General features: G+C 34.0%; 1 protein-coding gene across 1 annotated transcript in view; it reads left to right on the top strand.

Annotated features, from left to right (window-relative positions):
- Positions 1-17534, top strand: part of TRDMT1 (tRNA aspartic acid methyltransferase 1) — a 55337-nt gene that overhangs the window by 10642 nt on the left and 27161 nt on the right. Inside the window, exon 2 of the mRNA XM_082742021.1 lies at positions 12536-12645. Within this exon, the coding sequence (XP_082598147.1) occupies positions 12536-12645 (110 nt within the window). The remainder of the gene's footprint in view (positions 1-12535; positions 12646-17534) is intronic.

Raw genomic sequence — 17534 nt, 5'->3', positions numbered from 1 at the left:
GGTATCATGTAGGAGATAAACATGTTCATATGTGTGTGTATGTGTCCATGTTTGTGTGTGTGTGTATGTGTGTGTGTTGGAGAGTGGCCAAATAAGTAGAATCACTGAGGGTTTTGTATGCATGATTATATGTGACATTTTAACAGATAACAGATTTTTTTTTTTGTGTGCTGCATGATAAAACGTGAAATTTTCTCAAAATAATCAAGTTTTTTGAGATAAGTTGGTTTGAACTCAATGTAGACTTTTAATCGTATGTTAAAATGAGCTATGGTGAAAATAATGAAGTTGAAGGGTTTTATTTTTTACCTTTTATTCCTTTCAAGAGTTATTACCTCTTTGTATGGAAAATTGAAAAGAAAAGGTTCATATATGATAGCAAATCTGTAAGTAATTACAGAAGGATTATTACATAAAATAGGGAGATTAGGGTTGAATGTAGAATTCAGGATTTGTTGGTATCTAGAGCCTTTTTAGGAATTTGGCCTTTTGCTTTGCTGATGAAAGTTTATCAGGAATATTCCCTAAAAAGTGCTTTGTAGAAATAGTGCTAATCAGTTCTTACCCTGCCTAAAAGCAAAAAGTTGAATCTCAGTTTTGGAAAATCTCAAATCTCAAATAGTTGAGATTCCAACTATAAGTACCATTACTTTATTTACCTGGACCAATAGTTTCTTTTACTGTTATCCCCCAGTTCTTTCCATTGTAGGACTTTAATTAAATCAACACAAACTGAACAAAAACCCTTGGACTTAAGTAAAACAACTCCATCAGAGAGTTAGTCATAGTAGCTCTTTAGCATCCGTTAGTGAGTTTTTGTTTTTGTTCAAAGACAATAGTGAATTTAATAATCCCTTAATACTTAATGAGTGAAACTCAAGTGAAAAACAAGTGCCTGAGTCTTTTAGCACAAACGCAACCCTCATAGACTTTGGCACATACCTTAATTATAGGAGAATTTGGGTCCAGGAAGAGCCCATATTATGAAGGATTTATAGATACACAATCAATTAGGCTATGAAGTTTCATTGATCAAATTTGAGATACTAAGTAAATAATTTTGCCTTGCTTACATTTTTCCTGAAAACCCTGAGATTTAGATGATTATAAAAGTACCAGAGTAATTTCTCTGCCTCTTCAGAGGCATTTTATTTCTGTGGCTTCCATTTACTTTGTGGTTATTTTTGCTAAGTCATTTGTTTAAATTATATTCTTTGACTATTTAGATTTAATGGCAGTCATTATTGATTTGACGTAATACGGACCATTTATCTGTACCTTGCCCTCCATCCAGTGAGATTTCTCTTGTTAATTTTGAAATGTCAGAATGTTGGTGACCATGGCTGGGGGAAAAGATATGAATCTATCATTTTTCTGGATTGTTTTGTGGGTTGGCATTTTTAGTATTTGGCAAGGGAAACATACTTAAAATCCAGAGTTCTGCTTCTGAGAAGAGATCGTCTTTTACATTTCTCCTGTGATTGTGAAAGTCAAAGTGCTTGTGATTCCATTAAAAGAAAACAGAAAAACAAAGCCCAAACATATATACGTATGCTTTTATAGACATATTTGTCATACATTCTTCAGTAAATATATCCATTTTCCCCAAACAAGTTATAATTCAAAAAGAGAATATAGCTTTATATTTTAGTATTAATTTAGGATCTTCATATTTCTCAATTTACTATATTTTGAACAGCAAACTAATAAAATGTTGCTTTAATAAGTTACATTAGCCTGAAAAAAGGCAATACAAGTGTTGGGTGCTTATTAAAGTCACTTGATGGAATTGATGAAAGAATCATACAGATGAATTTAAAGACTTAGAAATAATTTTCAGAGGGATGACCTTGCAGTTATAGGGATTAGATACCATTGTAAGCAAACCTTCTGGAAATTACTTTACAGAGTAATAGGGAAGAGAGCTACTTTGTGGAGATTACAAATCAAGACTTATATCTAACTGTATTAAGAAAGGGGACTATTTGGACTTGGGAACCATAACTCTGCTAGAGTCCCAAAAGTCCCAAGGGTGGAAAACATTGGGAAATACTGAAAACAAACTTATGTATTCATTCAGCATGTAATTTTATTTATTTATTTATTTGAGAGAGATTTACTGAGAGAGATCACAAGCAGGCAGACAGGCAGGCAGAGAGAGAGGAAGAAGCAGGCTCCCTGCTGAGCAGAGAGCCCGATGCAGGACTTGATCCCAGGACCCTGAGATCATGACCTGAGCCGAAGGCAGCGGCTTAACCCGCTGAGCCACCCAGGCGCCCCTCAGCATGTAATTTTTGAGTGGTTTATGTGTCATTTACTTTGCTGCACAATGGGGATATAGCAGTAACAAGACAGCTGTATTATTTTCCTTGAGATTATGGTTTACTGGGAAATACTGATGCGACACAAATGAAAATTTCAAAATAAAAATTACACATGCTGTTCATGCATAGTAAACACTGTTGAGAATTTGTATTGTATCTTTTCAATTTTTATTTGACAGGTCTTCATTAACATTAAGATAATTTATAGCTTTCTTTTTTCAGTGAGAAAATTTTGAGGTTTTCCTTGTTACTAAATATATATGTAAACTTGGTTTTTTAATTGTTGTGTGATATTTTTTATGAAAGTTCCATTTATTCAAAGCAATCAACTTTTTAGGATATGTAGGTTGCTTATAATTTCTCACTATTATAAATAAAATAGCATTTATCCTTCATATAAATCTTTTCTTCACATCTCTGTTATTGCCTTACATGTTGGTTTCCTGTTGCTGCTGTAACACATCACCACAAACTTAGCGGCTTAAAGCAATACAAATTTGTTATCTTATAATGCTGGAGATTAGAAGTCCTAAAATCAAGGTTTTGCCTGAGTTGTTTCCTTCTGGAAGCTTGAGGGGACAGGTGTTTCTCTGCCTTTTCGAGCTTCTAGAGGTCACCTGTGTTTCTTGACTTGTGACTTCTTCCTCCATCTTCAAAACCAGAAGTGCAGCGGCATCTTCCAGTCTTTCTGACCTCTGCTTCTTTCATTCCTTCTCCTCCTCTGACTCTAACCTTCCTTCTTGTGATCACACTGGGCCTTACCCACATAACCTAAAATAATCTCTTTTTAAGATCTTTAGTCATATGTGTTGCTAGCTAAGGTAACATTATTGCAAGTTTCACAGGTTAGGTTGGAAACAATTCTTTTTGAGGCAGGGCTGTTCACTGTTCTGCCTACCACACCTTAGGGTATGTGCCCAAATACAAAATTGCTAAGTCCTAGCGGTTTTGAAGGCTTTAGATGCAAACTGCCAAACTGCTCTCTCAAAGACTGAACCTTCCTTTGCCACGCCTGCAGTGAGGGTTCCTGTCACACTTTCTTATTTTAAAAAGTCTTTGGACTTTTGATAATAATCACAGCAAAAATTTATTGAGTAATTACCATCTGGCCAGCACAAGTGTAAGCTTTATAGATATTAGCTAATTTAATCCTTGGAACACTGTACGACGTAGGTACTTTATTGTCTCTTTTATGGATAAAGACACTGAGGCTTGATGAAGTCAAGTAACTTGCCTAAGTCACACAGCTGGAACAGTGGAGCTAAACTTCAAACACAGGCAGAGGAAGAGTTGGATAGTTAGATACCCATATCCTGAATCTTTCTGAGGACCAGTGAACACACACACACACACACACACACACACACACACTCTCTCTCTCTCTCTCTCTCTCTCTCTCTGAATTAAAAGAATCTCTGTAGGGTGTGCCTGTGATACTCTTGATTTAAAAAAACAGTGATAGCTAATAAGTGTTGAATACCATGTGGCTTAATGGAAACAGGTTTGCAGAGAAATGTATAGTCGGGAGGAGACTCAAAGGAAAATGAGGAATGAAGTAATTGAAGTGTTTTTTCCTCTAAGGTCTTAGGATAGATTTTTCTTTCTGGTTCAGAGCAAAATTGTAAACTTAATTCTTTCATTTTTTTATTTTTTAAATAAAATTTAAATTTACTTGAGAGAGAGAATGAGTGAGAGAGAGCAAGCACGAGAGAGTGTACATAAGCAGCGGGGGGGAAGCAGACTCCCAGCTCAGCAGGGAGCCTGATGCAGGGCCTGACCCTGGGATTATGACCTGAGCCACAGGCAGGCAGATACTTAACTGACTGAACCACCCAGGTGCCCCTAAACGTAATTATTTTAGAGGTGCCTATAGCAGAAATTCAGGGTAGGCTTAAAACTCTTAAGTCAATAATGATGAAAATAATAAGCTTTAAGGAAAGTCTACTATATAAAGGATAAAAGGACTCAGAAAGGCAGGACAAATTTAGAGAGGAGTTTTTAGTTTAATTTTTGGAATCTTTATGATTGATAACGTAATTTTATTTTTACAAGTCTTTTTATCATTCATAGTTGATCAGATAGAGAGTAGTGGCACATATATCATTTCTTCATTGGCTTCCATGAGTATATCAGAAATCATCATCTTTAAAAAAAAGAAGTGATCATCTTTTAAGTTACAAGAAAATATCAGCAAATGTGTTTTGACATATTTTTGGTGGTGAATCATTCATAGATTTTCAATCATTCAATGTAGATTTATGTAAAACAAAGTCTTTGTTCTTTAAACCTGTAATAGGCTGGATCACATGTGTTTATATTGCTTATTTATTAAACCATTTAAATAAATGTTTTTAATCACTGGTATTGTCTTTAAGAGGAGGGTCTAAATGTCATAGGAAAAATGGAGAAGACAGATTTATATCCTTTGAATTCTAAATATGTAAATAGGTAGCTTTCAACTCATTACATTTTTGGCCATATGCCATCCTTGTTGATCTCTAAAGAACTATGACAATGTAGTTTAATTCTTGTTTTTTATTCTTTTGGCTGTTACTGAGTTAGTGGCATAAAATAACGCATTGAGTTATGACTGTATACTGGTGTGTGTGTGTGTGTATGTGTATGTGTGTGTGTGTCCTTACAGTCTAATGGGCATGTTTTGAGAATATGTCCAAACCTTTCTTATCTGACCTTGATACCTTCCCTTTGTGGGATATCTCAGGGTCACAACTAAGAGAAATATTGAATTATTTTGTTCCAAGATAAAAATAGTTTTGTTTGTTTGCTTTGACTGATTGTAAAAGCATTCCATTCTTATTGTTAAGAAAAAGACCAAATAATCCAAAAAGTTTAAGGGAAGAAATAAAAATTACCTCTAAATTCTCTCTACCACCAACAGATAGCCCCTGTCAACATTTACTGTTTTTAATCTTTTTTTTCTTAATATAGGTACATACATATACACTATACAAAACTTGGATTATTACCAAACAGGATAGTTAGTAACTTTTTTTGGTACTTAAAAAATCTGTATCACTCCACATTAGTGTATATGGGTATCATTTCTAATATGGCAGTCTTACACTTACATTGTTCAAATATCTCCTTAGCATAAATTGTCACAAGTGGAATGGCTAGGACTAATGATAGAAGAGTTGAATCCATGTACACTACAGCCAGCATGATGAAGAGCCCATTTTTTCAAACGGGCTCGTACTAGACAGTGTTCATCTTATAAAACCTTTCCTAGTCTTATAAGCAAAACCGACTAATGTGGATTTCTGTCATTATTGGTGAGGTGCAGCAGCATTTTATGTTGACTGATAATATAAAATTCTTTATTTTGAATCGCCTGTAATTGAAATTTCTATTTTGACTGATTTTACTTTTAGAACTTGAATTTTTGACGAATTGCTAAGACCATTCACCTGAAAATACATGCTTCTTAGAAGACACTGGGGATACAACTTACAGATGGCTCTCTCTGTATTTGTTGTATTTAGAATACATATATAGGATAAAGTAATTAGGTAGACCTATAATGAAGTCCTTGTCTCCCAAATTGGGACTCTTGCAAATATTGCCTCAATTTATGATACTTGGGGAGTGTTTGATCAAGAGAAGTGCTTCTGTTATATAGATACATAGTTAATTAATTTCTTATTCACAAGGCTTTTGGTGTTCGTGTTGTTCTGCTTGCCAGGATGGAATTTGAAATGCATTTTCTTATAGTGATGAGTGATATTTAAGTGTGTGTTCTCTTAAGTGCCTGTTAGAACTGTTATTTCCAAGTTACAGAAGATAGTCCAAACTGGTTTACATAAAAGTTGTAAATACTCATGTAATGACTAAGATCAAATATAGGCTTGGTTTGGGGAAGAGCTTAAAAGGGTTCAATTATGTTACCAGGCATCAGTTTTCTTTCTCTGTGTATCTGTCTTAGTTTTGTTCTTTCTGGATTGGCTGCATTTTTTTTAAAGATTTTTATTTATTTTTTTGACAGAGATCACAAGTATGCAGAGAGGCAGGCAGAGAGAGGGGGGGAAGCAGGCTCCCTCCTGAGCAAAGAGCCTGATACAGGGCTTACATCCCAGGACCCTGAGATCATGACCTGAGCTGAAAGCAGAGGTTTAACCCAGGCGTCGCTGTATTTTTTTTTTTTAAAGAAGTTTTTGTTTATTTATTTGAGAGAAACAGAGCAAGCGCAAGCAGGGGAGGGGGACAGAAGGACAGGGAGAAGCTGACTCCCCACTGAGCAGGGGGCCCGATGTGGGGCTTGATCCCAAAACTCTGCAATCATAACCTGAGCTGGAGGCAGAGGCTTAACCAACTGAGCCACCCAGGTGCCACGTGGGTGCATTTTTATATAGACTCTCCCCTTATATAGACTCTCTCCCTTTTATATAGACTCTCCCCTTTATATAGACTCTCCCACATCAAGAAGGTTGTATAGTAGCCGCTAACTTGTATCCTTGATATGTGTAGCTTATAAATAGTATGTCCATGGAACATTGACCATCTCTCTTGATAAGGTTTCTAAAATACAGACTTTTCTGTAAGAAACAAAAAGAAATGAAGGTTTATCTTTCCTTCAAACAAAATATAAGCAATCTAATATCACTTTCCAAGTCTTAAAACTTACCAAAACTTAATGGAAGGAAACATTTCTTTTATCTTAGGACAATAAATCACTTAAAAATACCAAGCACCTTTTATAAAAGGGACTTATGAACACTTAGTAAACATTAGAAGATCTTGCATAAAAACCCGAGAAGTCAGGGTTTTGTCTTTTCTTTGGTAATCATTATCAATATTTGTAGTTTAACCCTTGTTTTATGTCAGAAACCACTGAGGCTGTTGGGTAACACTCCAGCCATCATTCCATAGGGAAACCAGAGCTTCCTTAGCTAACTTCATGTCACCTTCTAATCAGTATTATGATAAATCATCTGAGGAGGTCTTGCCCTGCAAAAGTATTTAGCAAGAGATTACTGGGGTTAGGAAATACCTGAGGCTGATTATCATTGTTTCAGAGTTTCAGCGGTTTTGCTTTTGTGATTTTGAGTATACCATGGTGGTGTTATTAGTACTGGTATTCTTATTAATATTGTTCATATTAGATTTTTGAGTTATTGGATATATGATTTTGCTTAGTTTTCTAAATTTTTTATTTTCTCTTAAATCAAGGCTCCAGAGGTTTTCTCCTCAGAGTAACATAGATGTGACTTTTAAGAAAAATGATGAAATAACTTTATGTGGTGACAAATGGTGATGACGCTTACCGTGGTGAGCACTGAGTGATTTATAGAGTTGTTGAATCACTGTGTTATACTTCTGAAGCTAATATTGTATGTCAACTGTACTTCAATAATAAAAATTTAAAAATAACAGAGAAAGTATTTGGTTGGTAGAAATTCACTTCATAAAGAAAATCTGGGGAGAAATCATCTTTGATATTAAAAGAGGAATTCTTGTACCTCAGAGAAAAACAATGTTGCTTTAATTTTAAAACTCCCCTGACCTCCGTAAATAGAAACTTTATATATCCATCCCTGTGGGTCTAGCAAAATGCTTGGCTCAATTACTCAATAAATGTTTTTTTCAATTATATTGATTCGGTCTAAACAGGAATTGAACCTGAAGTTCTCTTCTCACCACAAACATACACACAGACACAGATACACACACACACACCCCATCTAAACAATTGAGGAGCTGTTAGGATTAGGTTCATGCCGTCTGTTAGCATTAGGTTCAACTGTCAGTCATAGAGACATCCAAAATAATAGTGGCTAAAAGGAGGTAGAAGTTTGGTTTTTTCTCACATAAAGTAAGCCTAGGGGCACCTGGGTGGCTCGGTTAAGCATCTGACTCTTGATTTTGGTTCAGGTCATGATCACAGGGTTGTGAGATGGTCAGGGAATCTGTGCTCAGTGGGGAGTCTCTCCTTCCTTCTCTTTCTCTCTCTTTCAAATAAATAAATACTCTTTTTTTAAAAAGAGAGAGAGAGAGAGAGAGAGAGAGTCTAGATATAGTAATCCAGGCTGCTACAGTGATTCTGAAATCCTTCAGGACCTCAACTCCTTCTAATTCTTTGCTTCACCAGCTCTGTAAAGTGGCCAGCTATTACGTTTATTTTTCAATAGTTGAAACCAACAGAAGAAAAACACCAATAGTAAAAAGGCCAGAAAGCACAAACTATCATGTTTTTCTCTCTTATATCTTTGTTCTTTCTCAAGGTCCTCCTTTTCTCCAAATTGCATGGTATTATCCGGCGTATCATCTTTATTTTCCTTTCCCTGTAAATTCATTGTGCTCCTTTTTAAACATTAATTTGGTACCTTTTTCTCTTGTGCCACCTTCCTAGCTCTGGTCTGTATGTAGATCTCAAGCAGTCCTTGTCCACTCTCTGGTTGATGGGCTCTTGTATTTAGTTAGATCTTAGTAACAATGATCTAGCATATGTCTTGACCCAGAGTAAGTTTTTTGTTGTTGTACTGTTAGCTGAACTTCTAAAGAGATTTCCAAAGAAATTGGATGAATTTTGTAAAAAAAATTTGAAACTTATTTTACATTTTATTTAATTCAGAGCAATAATTTATTTACAAGTTTTGAAAAGCAAGAATCTTTAAAAAGAAACAAGAAATACACTTTGCCAATAGGGATAAAACATTTTGCAATCATATTAAAATCAGAATCCTTTCAGATGTTTTTGCTTAGTACTTTTATTCTTAATGCTGTCACTTTGAATGAAAGGAAACAGACATGGGATATGTTCCACTGATCTTCCATTTCACAACTAGATGTCAGTGTTAACATACCTGATTAAGTGCCTCAGGTGTGATCATAATGAGCTCATTCAAGTAATTACTCACCTATATGAGACACAATCAGAAAATAAGTAATAAAGGGAAAAAATAGGCTGCTTTCATTATTTCAAAATGGATTGGTTAATTTTTTATTTACATTTTTAAAAATTGAATTTTTCCCCACCTTAATAACTATGCACCCTTAAGCTTTCTGATTTATTTGGTTAGGAAAGGCAGGTAGAGTATAAACTTGCATCCTTTCATCACTATTTCCAACCAGAGGTTCTTCCCTACAACTTTTCCAGAAAGAGTGATCAGAAAAAGAAGGAAAATTATTGCTACTCAAATATAGCGTGCGCGTGTTCGGTTCTTGCCTACTTCAGTGAGAGACATTCCTGAGAGCAGGAATTACACATGTATTGTCAGTGACATTTCTTACATCTCCCTAGAAGGTCTCTCTTGGTATAACTAAACCTGCCTTTTCAAATTCCGTCCTCTCGTGAAGAGGAGCATGATACCCTTTGTCCTTTCCTTCTAGATCCAATCTGACAATCTTTTAACATCATCTATATGCATTTCTTTAACTAGAATGTCTTACCTCCTATACCCATGCGTCCTGTTGATAAATATGCCATCAGAGTAATAACTGAAATATCACGAATAATATCCGGGTCGAACAGTAGATCACAGTGCTGAAAACACACTCTTACCCTCCACACTACTAAAATACCCGGATGGGTTCCCTTTTCCCAATTCTCTCTTCCCTGCAAGATTTACGTCTGCTGCGTGATTTAAATAATAGAGCTCACTTATGTAAAGTTCTACTGAGTTATATTCACTTTGATAGTTTTAGTTAAACATTTAAAAAATACGTGTACGTGGTTTGACGAAGATTATTGGAGACTATAGATCTGAAGTACACAGTAGAAAATGGCAAGAAAACTTCTCTTTGGATCTCAATTTTCAGATTTCAATAGAATTGACAGTTTTGCTTATTTATTTATTCATTTAATTTAAATTTTAGTCAGTTAACATATACAGCAATATTGGTTTCTGGAGTAGAATTTGGTGATTTGTCACTTACATACAACCAGGTTTGCTTTTTAAAATGATTGTTTATAAATCTAACTTTTTCCTTAGAAGCACATCCATATACCAGTACAATTCTGCTTTAAAAAGACACGTTGAATCATTGTTATTAGTAATATCTTAGTACATTCGTTTCTCATTGTGGAAATAGCTTTTTAGGGCATGCCTTGGATCCTGGTTTTATAATAATCTAAAATAATGCATAAACAACAGGGTTTTTACTTACTGACTTTTAAAATCTGTTGTTTTACAAGAAAAAATTTTTGGTTCATCGGCTCTTGGATAGCCACGTAAAACATTCATTTGGCAGTTGCTTTTTGTAATTTTTTATGTCTTTCAGGCACACAATACAAGAACATAAAATTACTTATTGATTGTGGTACAGATTCGGCATATCACTGTGTACTGTCAGCCAGCCTGAAAAAAGAGAAAAGTTGTATTAACCAACTCCAGGCAATCCCAGATTGCAGAATATATCATGGAAATGCAAGCAGTCTTCATCATGTTAATAACAAGATAATCATATTTAACAGAAAAATAAAATAATTCAGTGAAGTTTATGTAATTCTGAATTCCCTTACAATGCTTAGAAGTAACTTAATTCTTGATCTAACATAACAGGTTTGTGATTTTGCAAAATAATCCTTATATACTGATTTTTAATTTGTTTAAAAGCCTTCTTGATTTATGTTTCAAGATTTCTCTGATGCCTTTGACAAAGATATTATTTATAATTTTATACTAAGACAAATAACTAGTTACTGATTTCTAAACTCAATTGGAGGCAGCTACCCTATGGTATTACCAACTGGACCTCAGAGTTTCCAGTGACCTACATACAAGGCAGCAGAGTACTAGGAGATAACTAACTGGTCCTAGCTGAGTGTCTTGAGCCTAGTAGACACTCAGCAAATACTTAGAGATACTTATGCCCTTGTTTTGTCTTGGACATCATCTCTTTTAGGCCTCAATACATGGTTGTGATTATTTTCTGAGTGTCTGTGAACCTTCCTGTTTACCCATATTTTGAGAACTGAGTTTCATTTTTGATGCCTGCTACCAGAGCCCTAGCTCCTCACATCTAAGGTCATTTTTTGATATTTGGTCTACCTATGCTAACTCTTAACAGAAAATGGTTATTAAAGAAATAGCTATTTTGAGGTACTGGGCAATTTTGTAATTTTTTTTCTGGTGGTTTTCCTAAGAAGTCTCAAATACTTTTATTTTTAAAACTTCACATCTTCTCCTGATTTGGGGTAGGGAAATACATCATTTCTTATGTATGTGTTTGGGTAAGAAGTTCAAGGGGGTGGTAATTGCAAAATGTAATAGCAGCTATGCATGTTTACATAGTTCATGTTTTGACTGCCGTAAAACTCTTTGACATCACTTTGAAAATTATTATTTTTTTTTAAGAAAGAAAGAGTGGGGGAACGGGAGAGAGAGAGAGGAGGAAAGAGAATCTTAAGCAGACTCCATGCCCAGTGCAAGCCCAACATGAGGCTCGATCTCATAACCCAAATCATGAACTGAGCAGAAATCAATAGTCGGATGCTTAACCCACGGAGCCACCCAAGCACCCCGAAATTATTATTTTTAACAGCAAGAGGGAAGGGCAGTGAAGGCATGCTCTTGAAATTGTTTCCATTACTCTTTTCACATTCTGTCCTGATCTGTTAGATTTTTAATTTTTAGTCTATGTATTTTTATATTTGGACACCAATTAATTGCTCATTGTAGCTAAAACTTACCTAAATCTTAAACAGTTGGATTTTATGGTATGTGAATCCCATAAAACTGTTGTTACCCCAATAAAACTGTTGTTTAAAAAACTTCCAAAACTTAGGTAAAAGCATTTTTAGTGATATTGGGAAGCAGCTTTGTATTAATGTTAAAAAGTGAGAAGGTGCAAACAGTAGGTAATTTATTTATATAGAGTTCCAACTGATAATGGTTTTTAAAAATATACTTCCCTTTTCTATTTTTGGTTTAACTTAGGAAAACTTTCTGTTTAACTCATTAAGTATATATCTTAATGGAGTGAGGAAGACAAATGTAAGAGGTAATGAGTAAAATATTTAGATCTTATTTATAGCTTTAGAAATCTATTTGGAGAGATGAACCAGAAGTTGCAAATATTCCACTTCATACCTAATTCCCTGGCCTGCCTGTCCATTAGAAATCTGAGATCTAGCTAGACCATTGAGGAAGTGAGGACGTGTACTCCAGAATTCTGGATTTTGACTTCTCTGTAAAATGACCAAGTTGGTACTAAGGATGTTACATCTTAAGATATTCCATTTATCATTGCAGAAAGCTGTATACCTGCACAAGTGGTGGCTGCCATTGATGTAAACACTGTTGCTAACGAAGTATACAAGTACAATTTTCCTCACACACAGTTACTGGCCAAGACAATCGAAGTAAGTACTGTTGCTTATTGTTTTAATAAATATATGGCAAGGAAAGTGTGATTGAAAAACACGGTAAGGTACTGGTTTCTGGTGTCTTCATTGGAGGGTCAATCATATATATAAATGAAAAAGTTTAGGAGAAGGGAATCAATATTTTATATTCTCTGAGAAGATGGCATGCTCTTTTTTGCCCTTATTTATTTTTAATTTTCAGTTTGAGAGAGTGAGAATGAGAGGTTTTCTCTGAGAGAAAGGATTGAAATGTAAGAATATGCCTGACTTCTAAATGCATGGTTCCTTAATGATATTAAACTTTGTTGAATTCTTTACTTCAAGCAATAATCATGCAATATATATACATAACAGGAATAAAAACAAGAGAGGCAGACAGTCACTGGCTATTACTTATTGAATGCTACTTATTTTAAAATCTTTTTTTAAAAAGATTAATTATTTACTTATTTGACAGACAGAGATCACAAGTAGGCAGAGAGGCAGGCAGAGAGAGAGAGAGAGAGAGAGAGGAGGAAGCAAGGCTCCCTGCTGAGCAGAGAGCCTGATGCAGGGCTGGATCCCAGGACCCTGGGTTCATGACCTGAGCTGAAGGCAGAGGTTTAACCCACTGAGCCACCCAGGTGCCCCTGAATGCTACTTATTTTACCAAGCCCGTCAAAATTAATGGTTCAAAGTACATTGATCAACTCTGCAGAAGTATTTAACACTGATGTACATTATTTTAAAAGTAATATGAAGTTGTGTTTTTCCTCCTATTTTCTTGTGAAAAATTTTATAACAGACTTCTCATGAAGCTATAATTATATACAGTAAACTGCACTCATTTGTGTGTAGTTGAGTTTTGACTAATATATTCAAGGGTGTAACCACCACAATCAAGGCTTAGAACATTCATCCTCTATAGTGTTTCTCAGTGTCCCAACCCCAGGCAATGACTGCTTTCTGTCATTACAGATTAAATTTTCCATTTCCAGTATATCACAAATAAAATCACTAGTGCAATTTTTCTGGGTGTAACTTTTTTACTTAGCTTGTTTTTTTTTAAATTCACCCATGTTGTTTTGCACATCAGTAAGTAGTCTGTGTTTTTGTTATTATTGCTGAGTAATATTCTATACAGTGGAATATTACAAACTATAGTGTATATATCCATTCATATGATGTTTGACTTTTAAGTTATTTACAGTTTTTGGCTATATAAAAATGTTGCTGTGAACATTCATGTATAGGTTTTTGTGTGGACCTTTGTTTTCATTTCTTGGAGGTGAATACCTAGAATTAGAATTGCTGGGTCCTATAGTAGGTTTCTTTAATTTTATGAGAAAATGCTATTTACCAGCATGTTTGTACCATTTCACATTCCCATAATCAATGCTTAAGTGTTTCAATTGTTTCACATCCTTACAAGCACTTGATATTGTTAATTTTTAAAATGTTAGCCATTCTAGGGCACCTGGGTGGCTCAGTGGGTTAAGCCTCTGCCTTCAGCTCAGGTCATGATCTCAGGGTCCTGAGATTAAGTGCAGCATCAGGCTCTCTGCTCAGTGGGAAGCCTGCCTCCTCCTCTCTGCCTGCTTCTCTGACTACTTGTGATCTCCGTCAAATAAATAAATAAAATATTTTAAAAAACATGTTAGCCATTCTAGTGAGCCTATTGTGCTATTGGGATTCTTGTGTGTATGATGATTTTAATTTGCATTTCCCCGATGGCTAATAACATTTTATATCTTTTCCTATGCTTATTGGCTATTTCTGTGTTTTCTTCTGTAATGAAATCTCTGGCCCAATTTTTATTATTTGTTGTGTTTGTAATATGATCATTTCATTGTAAGAGTTAAGTGTTCTGTATTCAAGTTGTCTGTCAGAATTCTGTATAACAAAGATTTTCTCCAGTTTAGTAATTTGTCTTTTCATTTTCTTCACTTTTCATTTCCTCAAAATGCAGAGGAAATGAAATCTTTCTTTGTTTTTTGATCACTTTTTAAAATCTATTTTGATACATTTTTTGATTTCTGAGTGGTCTAAAATTTTTTTGTTTACCCCATCTTCCCCTCATTTCTTCCAGAAATTTTATAGTTTTAGCTTTTCCATTTAGGTTTATGACCCATTTAAAATTATTTTTTGTGTGTATTTTGAAGTAAGTCATTTTATTTCCAAGTGCATATAACATTATCCTGGCACCATTTTCTTTCTTTCTTTCTTTCTTTCTTTCTTTCTTTCTTTCTTTCTTTCTTTCTTTCTTTTTCTTTCTTTTACCATTTTCTGAAATGACTATCCTTTCATCAATTTTCTTGACACCATTATAAAAAAAAAATTAGGTCATACATGTGTGTCTGTTTCTGGACCCTCTCTTCAGTAGTATGTATATGTTTTTCCTTATACCAGTAGCACATTATTTTAATTATTATAGCTTTATAATATGTGTTGAATTCAGGTAGCATAAGTTCTCAAATTGCTGTTGTTTTTTCTTTCAAGATTATTTTGGCTGCCTTGTCATTTACATTTCAATGTAAATTTCAGAATAACCTTGCCAATTTCTAAAAAAGTATCTATTTTGATTGGAATTGCACTGACTGGTTTTAGAAGAGTTGGTATCTTAATAAAATGGAGTCTTTCAGGCCATAAACATAGTATTTCTCTTCAATTATTTAGGTATTCTTTAATTTATAAGAGCACTATTTTGTAATATTTGTTATACAAATCTTGCACTATGTTAATTAATTTATCCCTAAATATTTGTGGGTTTTGATGCTATTGTAAATGGTATTTTTAAAATACCACTATTTTACAACTATTTCCTATTGCTAACATATAGGAATACACTTATTTTTGTTTATCAACCTTGACCTTGTATCTTGTGGCTTTGTTATATTGACTTATTCTGATAGCTTTGCTTTTTTGGGGATTTTCTTCTACATACACAATCATACTGTCTGAGAATAAGAGTTTTACTTTTCCCTTCCAATCAGTGTGACTTTTTTTCTTGTCTTATTGCATTGTCTAGGACCTTCATTACAGTGTTGATTAAATAGGATTATATTGGATATCCTTGCCTTCTTTCGGAACCTAGAGACAGAGCATTTAGTCATTTACCATTTGGGATGATGTTAGTTGTAGATTTTTTTAGATGTATTTTACCAAGTTGAAGAAGTGTCCTTTTATTAACATTTTCTGAGAATTTTTATAATGAATAGGTTTTGAATTTTGTCAGGTGCTGTCTGTATCACATCTTTTGACATGATTATATCATTTGCCCCTTTGTTCTCTTAATATGGTGATTGTATTAATTTCTTTTTTTGAATGTTAAGTCAGTATCACATTCCTGGGATAAATCCTACTTGGTCATTATCTGTCACCTATTTTAGGTAATGCTGGTTTTAGTTTGCTAATATTTTGTTAAGTATTTTACATTTAGCTTCATAGGTGATTTGTTATGGCTACTCAATGTTTCAGTATGATTTCAGTATTAGGGTTGTTTTAGACTTGTATTTTTTGGAAGAGTTTGAAAAACAAGTATTAGTTCCTTTATGAATGTTTGATAGAATTTAGTTAATGAAGTCATCTGGCCTGAAGTTTTCTTTATGAGAAGGTTTTAGCTATGAATTTAATTATTTAATTGCTATAAGGCTAGTGAGTCTTCCTATTTATATTTTTATTTAGTTTTAGAAATTTGTGATCTTTGAAGAAATTATCCATTTTATCTGATTTGTCAGGTGTACTCATTGGATTTTTTCATATTTCCTTATACCCTTTTTCTATATGTGAACTCTTTGGTGGCATACTATAGGTCATTCCTGATGTTAGTAATTTATAAAATGCCAGTGAAACTGGAAGCTTACCAATATTATTGGCCTTTTCAAGTAAATAACTTTGGATGCAGTTGATACTATCTATTGTCCTTTTGTTTACTACTTCGTTAATTTCTGCTCATCTTTATTATTTCTTTCTACTTACTTTGCATTTAATTTATTTTTTAAATACTTCTTATAGTGGGACTTTAGATGACTGACTTGCTTGTTTTCCTTTTTTATATAAATATATAATGCTATAAATTTTCCTAAATTTTGGATACTTTCCACAATTTTTCATATGTTTTATTTATTTTCCTATAGTTCAAAATATTTTCCAATTTCCCTTCTGATTTCTTCTTTAGCCCATGTGTTATTTATAAGTATGGATTTAAATTTCCAAATAGTCATAATATTTTCCAGGTATCTTTCTGTTATTTCTGTTATTGATTTCTTATTTCTGTTTTATTTTGGTCATACTTTGTATAATTTCAGTTATTTTAAATTGTTGAGACTTGTGTTATGGCCCAGAATTCAATTTATCTAGTGAATGTTCTATATGGTATTGAAAAGAATATATTCTTTTTTTCTTTTCTTTTCTTTTTTTTTTTTGTGGGATAGAATGCTCTGTAAATGTCAGTTAGGTCAAGTTGGTTGATAATGTTCAATTTTTCTGTATCCTTACTGATTTTTTCTATCAGTTGCTGAGAGAAGGGTGCTATAATTTCCCACCACAGCTGTGAATGTGCCTTTTCCTTCAGAACTGTCAGTTTTTGCTTCATTTTATCTTGAAGCTCTTATTGTTTACACTTTATAATTTTTTTAATTGAATGACCCCTTTATCATTATGAAATGTCCCCCTTTTTTCAGATTTTATTTAAATTCTAATTAGTTAATATACATTGCAATATTGGTGTCAGGAGAAGAATTCAGTGGTTCATCACAACACCCATTGCTCATCATAACAAGTGCCCTCCTTAATACCCATCACCCATCTAGCCCATTTCCTGCTCACCTCCCTTCATCAACCCTTGGTTTGTTCTCTGTCATTAAGAGTCTTTTATGGTTTGTTGTCCTCCCTCTCTTTTTCCTCCT

The sequence above is a fragment of the Mustela nivalis genome (assembly GCF_964662115.1).
Source record: "Mustela nivalis genome assembly, chromosome: 7".
Lineage (NCBI taxonomy): Eukaryota > Metazoa > Chordata > Mammalia > Carnivora > Mustelidae > Mustela > Mustela nivalis.
Note: the sequence above shows the minus strand (reverse complement) of the source record. Positions and strands in the feature narration are given on the sequence as shown.